This window comes from Podarcis muralis, chromosome 3, assembly GCF_964188315.1.
Source record: "Podarcis muralis chromosome 3, rPodMur119.hap1.1, whole genome shotgun sequence".
NCBI classification, from domain to species: Eukaryota; Metazoa; Chordata; class Lepidosauria; order Squamata; family Lacertidae; genus Podarcis; species Podarcis muralis.
The window spans coordinates 62,345,344-62,356,434 of NC_135657.1; the positions used below are offsets into that span (position 1 = coordinate 62,345,344).

At 46.5% G+C, this 11,091-nt stretch overlaps 1 protein-coding gene across 1 annotated transcript; it reads right to left on the reverse strand.

Annotated features, from left to right (window-relative positions):
* Positions 1–5,748: 5,748 nt before the first annotated feature.
* On the reverse strand, positions 5,749–10,330 carry TCF21 (transcription factor 21). The gene is made up of 2 exons (XM_028723471.2): positions 9,368–10,330; positions 5,749–6,276 (listed from the first exon to the last, which is right to left on the reverse strand). Exons 1-2 carry the CDS (start codon positions 9,869–9,871, stop codon positions 6,187–6,189), a joined length of 594 nt encoding a protein of 197 aa, XP_028579304.1. The 5' UTR covers positions 9,872–10,330; the 3' UTR covers positions 5,749–6,186.
* Between the last annotated feature and the right edge of the window lie 761 nt (positions 10,331–11,091).

The window sequence follows — 11,091 nt, forward strand, 5'->3', positions numbered from 1 at the left end:
TAACCTATTCTACATAAAGGAAGGTCCACAGCTGAACGAGGTGTTGGGATTCGCAGGATACTGGATAAGTCTGCAGGCTTCAACAGGATGATGCAATACTCTGCTGGGTCAGAGTGACTCAGCAGGAGTGTGATTAGTGTAATTGGCTATCACCTGTTTTAAAAAGGAAAGCCTGTTTAACAGTGGTGTGGTGGTTGTGCTGTAGTGTGGTGGAGAGTATTCGTTTGTAAGTACTCTGTATGGACTGTTTCTTTTGTAAATGCCTGTATATAGCTCACATTAAAAGGACTGCACTGAAAAACCTGGAACTCTTAGTGCTTCGCTGAAAACGCCGCGTGGAATACGCGACAGGGTTATGGGCCCAGCACGCTTCCGCTGCGCAAGAGTACAGGTGGCAGTTATCTAGCCGTGGGTGCTGGAGGTGAGCTGCAGGGATGGAGCAGTCCAGAACTGGCATGTTGCTGGAGAAGCTGACGGCCACGAACTACAGCATCTGGTCGGTCCGCATGCAACACTTCCTCAAGCGTGAGGGCCTGTGGAAGGTGGTGGAAACTCCACCGCAGCCCCCTGAGGAGGATGAGGACGACGATGAAAAGCTGGCACTAGCAGAGGCCCAGCTTGAAAAGGATGAGAAAGCTTTGGCTACGATAATCCTTGGAGTGGACGACAGCCAGCTAGTCTATGTAGCTGATAAGGTGACAGCAAGTGAGGCGTGGAATGCGCTCAAGGCTGTCCATGTGCGAGAGACAGCTGGCTCACTGATAACACTGACCAGGAGACTGTACCGGTGTCGGAAGAAACCGGGGGACTCCCTGGTAAACCACCTAAAATTCCTAACAGGCTGTTTCCAGGAGCTAGCCTTAAGAGGGAGGCCTGTGGGGGAAGAGGACAAAGTCTTTATAGTCCTGAGTTCCCTTGATGACAGCTATGATATGCTGGTCAACTCCCTCGAGTCTGTAGAGACTGATAAGCTGACTCTGGAATACGTTACCGGACGGTTGTATGCAGAGGAGGACAGGCGTGCAGAGCGAAAGATGACCTCAGCCCAGCTGTTGGACCATCCCAGAGGGAACAACAGCCGGGAAGAGCAGAGGTGTCGGGAGCCGGAGAAACAGCCAGGAGGAGCTGCTGCGGACCAGCCGGTGGTCAACAAAGTAAAAAGGTGTTTTTGCTGCAAGTCCAGTGGACATCTGCTGCGGGACTGCCCGAGGAAACAACAAAAACAGCAGAAGCACAAGAGGCAGCAGAGAGAGACCACCGCTTGGGTGTCTGCAGATGGTCAAGAAAATGAAGAGCTGTGGGTTCTGGACAGTGGAGCTTCTCAAACCTTTTGTAAAAGAAAAGGACTGCTAACTGATGCTAGGGCTTCAAACAAAAAACATGTAAGTCTTGCTACGGGCCAGAAAGCTAATGTGGTTTGTGAGGGGGAGGTTGTGTTCCCACAGCTGGGACACACATTCAGGAATGTGTTGTGTGTGCCTAGTTTGCAAAACAATCTCCTGAGCATTCCTGACTTGGCAAAAGCAGGCTTTGAAGTAAACTTTGTGGGAGATCAATGCCAGATAAAGCAAAATGGGGCAGTGCTGGCAAATACTAACCTTAGAGCTAATATGTATGTACTGCAGTGTGAGTCTAAGGTTGCGAATGTGCAAAATGTCCCAACCCATGATATGTGTATTCATCTCCTGCACAGGCGTCTGGCTCATGCTAGCTATAAGGTGCTGAACAAAACATTGGAGTTGTGTGGGGGGATGAAAAACATAAAAAGTTGTGATAATTACTTAGACTGCAATATCTGCAAGGAGGTTAAAAGCAGGGCTTGCCCAGTAGCAAGAGCAAGCCAGAGAGAAACCAAAAAACCACTGGAGTTGATTCATGCTGATGTAACTGGTCCTTTTCCACCAAGTGTCTCCCACAACAAGTATTGTTTGATTCTAGTGGATGACTATTCTAGATTTGGCTGGGTCTATCCATTAAAGCAAAAGTCTGACGTTGCCCAAACTTTGAAGTTCTGGGTAAGAAGGGTAGAAAGGCAACTTGGCGAAAAGGTGTGCTCTATTCAGACAGACAGGGGAGGAGAGTTTATGGCAAGCTCCCTAAGAAACTGGTTGCGTTCCCAAGGGATTAAACATAGGCTTACCAATGTGGCGACGCCTCAGGAGAACGGGGTAGCAGAGCGTAGGGGAGGTGTCTTGCAGACACAAATGAAAGCATTGTTAGCAGATGCAAATCTTCCAATTAAGTACTGGGCTGAGAGTATTAAGACCGCAAATTATATTGGGAATCGCTTGTGGTCGAGGGTACTAGATGACATACCCTATAAAATTCTCTATAACAAAAGTCCCAGTTTGCAACATTTGAGAATCTTTGGGACAAAGGCGTGGGTTGACATACCTGTAAAGAACCGAAGAAAAGGTGGGAAAAGGGCACAGCAGTTGCTGTTTCTTGGGTATGAAAGTGGTACAAAAGCCTATAGGTTTGAAGATGATAAAAATCTTTTGAGTTATAGTCGATCAGCCAGCTTTAATGAGCAAAGAAATTGGCCCAAGATACATGCAAACCTGCTGCCAGAAAAAGTTTTACTGCCGAGCATACCTGATAAGGCAGTTGAAACAAAGCTAAGAATTGGCAGCTCTCCCAGAGAAACTGAAAGGGAGGAGGTGAAGGTTGAGCATTTTTCTCCAGCTGCTAGCATGGAGCAGGGGAGAGAAGAAAGTGCAACAGGGACAGGAGGAGGTAAATCTCCAGAGTCAATCCAGCCCAAAAGCAGTCCTGAAGGTAGCCCAGGGGGTGAGATTAATGAACCAAGGAGGTCTGCAAGAAGTAATAAAGGTCAACCTCCAGACCGTTATGGGTTCCCAGCCACCATAAACCAGGTTTGTGTAACTGAGCCAGAAAACTTTGAAGAAGTGCAAGAGTTACCTACTCTAGAGAAAGAGGCGTGGTTAAAGGCAATGCAGGCAGAGTATAACTCTCTGCTAAACAACAATGTGTTTGTACCTACAGAATTGCCTAAAGGTAAAAAGCCCATAAGCTGTAAGTGGGTTTTTAAAGTGAAAAAACTGGCTGATGGTAGTTGTCAGAGGAAAGCCAGGTTGGTTGCAAGGGGCTTTACACAAAGGAAAATGATACATTATGATGAAGTGTTTGCCCCAACAGCAAAGGCTGAAACAGTAAAATCAGTTTTAGCAATGGCAAGTCTGAGAGGGTTAAAAGTTAATCATTTTGATGTTGCCTCAGCATATTTAAATGCTCCTATTGACGCCGAGGTGTATTTACAACAAATACCAGGTTATGAGCTGGAAAAAGACAGCATGGTGTTAAAACTGCAAAGGGCACTATACGGGTTACACCAAAGTGCACGTCTATGGCATGAATGCATAGACACAACTTTGAAAAAGATGGGATTCAAACAAAGCCTGGCTGATTCCTGTTTATATTCAGCAATGGTGCAAGGAAGTGTTTGTTATTTACTTTTGTATGTTGACGATATCTGTCTAATAACAACTGCACAAAAGCAAGTGTCTTGGTTTATAAACAGCCTAGGTAACAAATACAAACTGAAGTATTTGGGAGAGATTCAAAATTACTTAGGAGTAGAGGTTCAGAGAAATGAAAAGGGTGTCTACTCTCTGAGTCAGAAGGAAAAAATCGAAAAGTTACTGAAGACATATGGAATGGAGAGGGCAAATGAGGTTGACACTCCCATAACTACCCAGTACAAAAATGAACCAGAAGGGCAAAAATGTGAGAATGCAACAGCGTTTCATTCTCTGTTGGGTTCTCTGTTATATTTAAGTTGTTGGACAAGACCCGACATAACATTGGCAGTGCACATGTTAAGCCAAAGAAGTGCAGACCCGGCTCAGAGAGATTGGGTAGCACTTAAAAGAATCCTAAGGTATCTGAAAGGCACAAAAGATTACAAACTGGTGCTGGATACAGGATATGATCAGCAAGTGTATGCATACACTGATGCCAGCTGAGGGGACAGAGAAAATGGAAAGTCTACCACTGGCTATGCCATATATATTGGAAATGCCCTCGTTCAGTGGAAATCCCAGAAACAAACATTTGTTGCCACAAGTACTTGTGAAGCAGAGTACTCAGCCATAAGCGAATGTGTATCACAAATAGAATGGTTTGCTTGCCTAACAAAAGAGCTTGGAATACCTTCAGAAATGCCAATCACTGTGCTAAGTGACAACATGGCTGCACAACAGCTTGCTAACCAACAGAACTTTAAAAGCAAGAGTAAACATATTGCTATAAGATACGGAAATGTGAAAAATGCTTTGGAAAGAAATGTGTTAAAGGTACAGCACTGTAACACGAAATGTAATGTGGCAGATTTGTATACAAAATGTTTGGATGCTCCTAAATTTCGAGACTTAAGAGAATTATTAGGTCTCAAGCCTTTGACTTAAGGAGGAGTGTTGGGATTCGCAGGATACTGGATAAGTCTGCAGGCTTCAACAGGATGATGCAATACTCTGCTGGGTCAGAGTGACTCAGCAGGAGTGTGATTAGTGTAATTGGCTATCACCTGTTTTAAAAAGGAAAGCCTGTTTAACAGTGGTGTGGTGGTTGTGCTGTAGTGTGGTGGAGAGTATTCGTTTGTAAGTACTCTGTATGGACTGTTTCTTTTGTAAATGCCTGTATATAGCTCACATTAAAAGGACTGCACTGAAAAACCTGGAACTCTTAGTGCTTCGCTGAAAACGCCGCGTGGAATACGCGACACGAGGATGTTAAAATGTAAACGCATAACTTTTCTCCACGTTGCACCCAGATCCTAAACATGTTATGTGTATGTGCCATTGAAAGTGGAGTACATTTTCAAATAAAATGGCTTAAGAGCAATCCCACTGAAAGCAGACAAAGCCAGCAACCTAATTCTAGACACACATTGGGCATCAAATCCCTTTGAAACCACAGAACATATTTCCCAATAGGAAACAACTTTTTTAATCCTGCAAGCACCTTGCTTCCAGACAACTCCATTGAAAGCAGTTCTCTTCCACTTTCAGTCGTTGCTTTGGCAACATTCAAAAGGGACACACTCTATACTAAAAGACATACCGTAGTTTGCATCTTCAGTAAAAGTGCTCCCTATAGTGTCTTCAGTACACGCACAATTTAAAACTGTGTTTCCCACATCCATTTCCATATTAGCCATGTTTGCAAATGATAAATCCTAGTCTTAGGCTATAATCTTATATATATTTACCCATTGGATTTACTTACTTATGCACAGGAGTCTATTAAAGTTGTAAATAGTGAAAATGTTTCAGAATCTAGTTCCTCCACCTTGATCAGTTACTGGATTGAGCTAACCTCACAAAACATCTGATTCCACAACTAATGTCACAATGCCTTCACTTCCCAATCAAAACTCTCATTACATTTTGGAGGTGTGTGTGTGCTTTCTACAAGTTTGGCAGCCCCTGTGCTCTGTTTTTCTAGCCCTCCAAACCACCCACCCCGCAAGGACACAGTCTAGCTCTTCTTAATTATAAAAATAAACATTTTGCAATCTAGGGTCAAACAATTTTGCTTTGTGATGCATCACGCCATTTAAAGGTTTGCAGATGAACTGATAATATGGTCCTGTTCAGCAATTTCTTTTTAAAAAAATACTGTATCTTTTAAAAGAAACCCAAGCCACTATATGTGCTATTTTCCCTTCCAGCTAAGGACCAGTGGTTTTTTCTTTTTTAATTGAAACAAAATATAGCAAAGCCTGTCTGAAGAAAATATATCCATAGAATATCTTTAATGTGAATTCTTTGAGAGAGATGTGACTATCGAAATAATTGATTCTAGGAATCGCAGTCTTTCACAAGAAAGGGGGGGGGCACACAAAAAAAGACAGTGGAGGAGGAATCCAGAAAACAGCCCTTGAACCAGCAAGGCGTTGTTGCAGGATAGTCAAATATATACAAGTTAATAAAGTTAAATACGTGCACTGTGGGATTTTCCCCCTTCTTCCTTTGGCATGGCGTATTTGGTCTCCTCTTCAGATTTAGTGTGTGTTTTTATTCCTCACGGGGAAGCGATCTGGTCGGCTCCTTCCTTTCTCACCACCGCCAGTCCTGCACACGAGTAAGCCCACATACTTGCATGCACAGGCAGAAACCGCTGCATGCAAACAAGGTTGCTGTTCCCAGGCTTGGACATCTTGGGTCAGGATGCTGTAGGGCCACACAACCGAGTGGTGCTCCCTGTTTCTTTCAGCTCGTTCTCCGGTTTGCCAGCAACCATAAAGGGCCATGTCTGGAGCCATAAGGGGGAGAGAGAGGGAGAGGAACAGAAAAACCAGAATAAGAGGGAAAGGAGAGATGAGAGAGAGAGAGAGAGAGAGAGAGAGAGAGAGAGAGAGAGAGATCAGTGTGCTTTAAATGGTGTAGCACTTGGACGGCGATAAAGCAAAGCCAACTGTCAGAATTTCATAGACTACCCAGGTGTTCTTTCTAAACAATGAGAAGAAGTGGTTAGACTAGACAGTTTCAGCTACTGAGCGTAACCAGGTCTTTAAGATGGCTCCGCCGTATTGTCTGGAATCTCAGCGCAAACACAAAACACTTGGTCCATAAAAGCATCTCTCTCTCTCTTTGCGCGCGCGGGTGCGCGCTCTCCCCCTCTCTCCATAGTTCTCTGTAATCCTCTGGGTGACGGGTCACGCTTTATTTATCCTCGATAGCAAAATGTGCCACGTTCGATTAGAAATGATAATGTTTCCCTAAAGCATATTAATTGACACGGCTCACACAGGCAGATTGTGGTAGACAGATTTAAAACCTGTCCATTCTCTACTGGGTAACGTCAAGGCACGGCTGCTGCTTTGTTTTGAAAATGATAACAGCGCTATCTGGTTCTAAAAGCGTTTCAGAATTGGCCATTTCGTTTCTCTTCCACGATATACTTGGCTTTTGGTTTCCAAAAAGTTCCTTTGAGGTGAAAAGCCCTTCAGTTTGAACGCAGTGGGTGTGTAAATTTTAAAATTGCAAAAGCCCATTATATCCGCTGCATTTCTTTCCAAACATAAAGCGTTACAATTACTTGAGGTTGCTTTTTATTTTATTTTTAAATATGCAAATACTTATAATTTAAAAATCTGCCCAGCTTTTTATGCTTGTTACAGCAATCGCTGCACTACCATCTTATGGTTTAGAATAATATTAAACAATAATGCAATGACAATGACCAAATTAACATAGTCCGGACATATTATATAACAAAAATCTTATCTTCAATCAGAACGTATTTTGGAAACATTTTTTGTGCTTCGTTGCTTACTGATTAATGGGGCATCTTTTTGCTAAAATAATTATACTCATATAAGTATGGACACCAATATTATGTTAATTTTTGTCAATAACGAATACATTTTAATTCAAAAAGATTCTGTTAATATTAACATATTTAATTGCTGTTGCTGTTTTTGTAATCGTTTTTGCTTATATAAAAAATGACTACTTTTTAAATTTTCCAGAACAACAATTTTTATGGAAAATAGAGAAAGGAATGCATTTTTTTCCATGGTTCTCATTCATTTAATATAAAAAGTCTCGGACGTTTAAAACCTGCGGGATAGAGTTTGTTCCAATGAGCTGTAAGGATTTGCTTTTGTGTTTTAAAAATATAAACCATTTTAGTCGCTGCAGCAAGGTATTGAGTTTGCTACCCTGTCCCTGCCTACCTACATGGGACTAAGCCCCATGGAACTATATGGGATTTACATTTGAGTAACCACTAGACAGGTATTGGATTGCGCTGTAAGAGATGATAAATATTTCAATTCCTGGGGCTGGCTGCCCACCCACCCGTGGAACGGGGTTTTAAATATATTTTTATGCCTTATGGTTGTCCCATTTAGAATCTCCCCCTGTCCTCTTAGTTATCTGGAGGTGGGATGCAGACGGTCCCAAACATTCAAAGCCCCCCTAATCCTACTCCCCCTCCCCTTACTGGACCCAGTGGTCAGAAATGTGAAGGTGTGTCATCGCCCGCGACCCCCGGACAACTGGAACTGACAGAGACTCCTGACGACAGAACATGAAAATAATGGGGCAGCTGCACGCTGACCTTTAAAATTCGTTTGTTGTTGTTTCATCTTGAACTTCCAATAATAAAAGTTACGACGTAGGGTTGGAAATAGACACGGGAGGTCGCGCATTCCGACGTTCGACGCCCTTCAGTGAATTAATCGGGCGTCTCTCGCAGTTCAGTTAGCATCCTCGGCGAGAGAAGCGCATCTCCCCGTTTGAATAAAACGAAGCGGGTGGCCCAAGTGCCTAGCCTAATTCTGTGGCGCCCACCCAAGCCCCAAACTTCAACCCTGGAGGTGAGAAAGGACTGGCTCTGAAAGAGCCTCGCTGTGTCTGAAGCAGGCTGCCACCCGGGGTCTAGTCACCAAAGGCGACTGGAGAGGACTTAATGCGAAGGAGCATCCCTCTCCCCTCCCTGCAATTACCCCGGGGTGATCCAGCTCGGCTGGAATAAAGAGGAAGGGAGGAAATTCCCAGCCCAACCGTTCCAGGCCGTATTCCACGAATTTTTTAAGCAGCAACACCAAGGGTGGTTGGGGTTCCTTGTCTTTTTAGTTATTTATTTTGTGTTCTCTTTTTGTATTTTTCCTGTTGTGAACAGGAAATTCTGGGATTTTCAGATGAAGGGCGGCATACAAATTTAATAAATGACAACAGCAACAAAAACTTAGGTACAGAGAACTGAGCTCAGGGAATGACAGCTCCTCCGAATAAATAAAGCAGCAGAGCAGCCAAGCGAGGTTTGCTAGGCGGGGTGTTACTCTCAGAACCCCTCGAGAGCAAGCGCGTCGAGGGATCTTTGGGGCGCCCCACAGCTCCTGCCCGGTTTGTGCCAAGTGGGGCGGGGGCTGCTCCCCCGTTTCCTCCCACGGAATCGGGGTCGCCTTTAGGTCAAACACGTCCGTGGTGGTGGTGATGGCGTGTGCTTTGAAAAAAGAGGCTTTCGTGCCGTCGGGGCAACACTTCGGGTGGGGGGAGGGGGAGCAGAAGACAAGAGCCTCCACTCAGCGGAATGACCGGGGCTGATGGACCACGTTTCCAAGCAAGGACGATAACGTACCGTTGTTACTTAAAAAGCGACAGACGGGGAGGGCCGGGGATGGTAAAGTTTCTGCGTCTAAAAAGAAACCCCAGCTACCCGGAGCTGCCTGTAAGCCTGCAGCAACCGACGTGACCCCCCCCCCTCCCAAGCGGAGGTGGTGGGAAAGGGGAGGAGGGCAGAGCTGGAGGTATGGGCTGCTTTGCACGAAGGGGCCTGTCAGGACTCCGGGCTGGTCCCGGGTGCTGCCTCCCTGCCTCCCCTCCAGTCCGCTTACCAGGTTGACGGGGTGGATGTAGCCGTTCTCGTACTTGTCGCTGGCCAGGATCTGCCGGAGGTGCGCGATGTAGCTGGAGGCCAGGCGCAGCGTGTCCAGCTTGGAGAGCTTGGTGTCGGGCGGCACCCAGGGCAAGGTGGTCTTGAGGCGGGAGAAGGCTTTGCTCAGCACCCGCATGCGGGCGCGCTCGCGGGCGTTGGCCGCGTTCCGCTGGACCTGCTTGCCCTCCGGGCCCAGCACGCCCACGCCGCCCAGCGGGCTCTTCTTGCCCGGCGCCTTCTTCCGCTTGCCCGACGAGGGGGCGCCGCCTCGGCCCTTGGCAGGGGAGACCCGATCGCCGCCTCCTCCCCCGGAGCCCTCGTCGTTGCTCTCGTGGCAGCGGTGGGGAGCCGGAGGCGCCGGCCGCGGCGTCGGGGAGCAGCTGCCCATCTTCAGGCTGCCGTCGCATTCCAGCATCTCCCCCTCGGGAAGGTCTTCTGCATCGCTCAGGGAGCCGGTGGACATGGTGGGGGCCGGCAGATGCCACCTGGGAGGAGTGGGCAGCCGCAGGCGGGTGAGCCCGCCGCGCCTCGGATCCCCTCCTGGACCTCCCTCCCTCGCCCGCCTTCGGACGGTGAGAGGGAAGGCTGCGAGGAGTTCGACGAGGCGGACGCCGGAGTCATTTATCCTGGGGGGATGGATGGGGAGCCGGCCGGCCCAGGGGAGGGGCTTCCCCGGGGCTGGCCAAGGCCCCTGCCTGCTCACGCCAGTCTCTCCCCACCCTCGTTCCTGGGTGAAGCAAGAGGGACTCCCGAAGCAGATCAGGGACAGCAGAACTTCTTAGCAGGGCTGCCACCTTCTTCACTTCCCTTGGATTTTGTCTCTCTCTCCTTTGTCACCCAGTCTAGCTCCTTGGATGTCTCCCTAGAGGTGAGCCTTTCCAAGAACAGGCCTTGTTGCTTTCAGAACTGAATGGAGGTCTCCTATTTCAAATATCACGACTCTCCTTTTGCCAAATGGATCCAATGCCAAGCTTTCTCTCTCTCTTTCTACCAGCACACTGAGAGAAACTGTGATATTTTGCTCTTGAGCATTCAAGCAGTTTTCTGTCATTACAGCGACCCCTGGACCCATGGAGCAAGGAGGCTTGTGAGGGAAGCAGAGAGAGGAACTTGTCTCAGTGGAGCTGAAACTGATGATGTGGACCTTGCACATCATTTGCCCTGCTGATTATACCAGCTTCTTCTTCTTCCAGGCGTTCAGGCCAAAGATAGGCACAGCAGCACAACCCATTAAAGCACCAGCCGCTTGTCCTAAAGATGGTGTAGACTTAAATTCATGTCTGCCCTTGTTTCTGTTGGGCTACAACCTGTATTAGGTTGCCATAATAATAATAATAATAATAATAATAATAATAATAATAATATACTCAGAAGTGCAGGGATAGCTAACTTGGTGTCCTCCAGAGGTTGGTGAACTACAGTTCCCATCAGCTCCAGCCAGCATGGCCAAGGATAGAGAATGATGGAAGTTGTAGTCCTCGCAATAGTGAATGATGCTGAAATGTTACAGTGGTATTCTAGCGTTTTCAGGGTTTATTGTTATTTTTCAACTGACCCTGCCTACTCTCACCTCTGTCCGTGAAGTCAGTTCTAAAGTTAGTACACCTTACAAAAGGGTGCAACTCATTTACTTCTGAATAGTTCCATCATGGGAACTGTTTCCGTGTGTTGGATATCATGGCT

Bases quoted from the DNA above. Each gene is read 5' to 3' on its own strand.
- TCF21 (XM_028723471.2), bottom strand. From the start codon at position 9,871: ATGTCCACCGGCTCCCTGAGCGATGCAGAAGACCTTCCCGAGGGGGAG. The intron at 6,277-9,367 runs GTAAGCGGACTG...TTATGGCTCCAG, and splicing joins ACATCCACCCCGTCAACCTG to ACATGGCCCTTTATGGTTGC.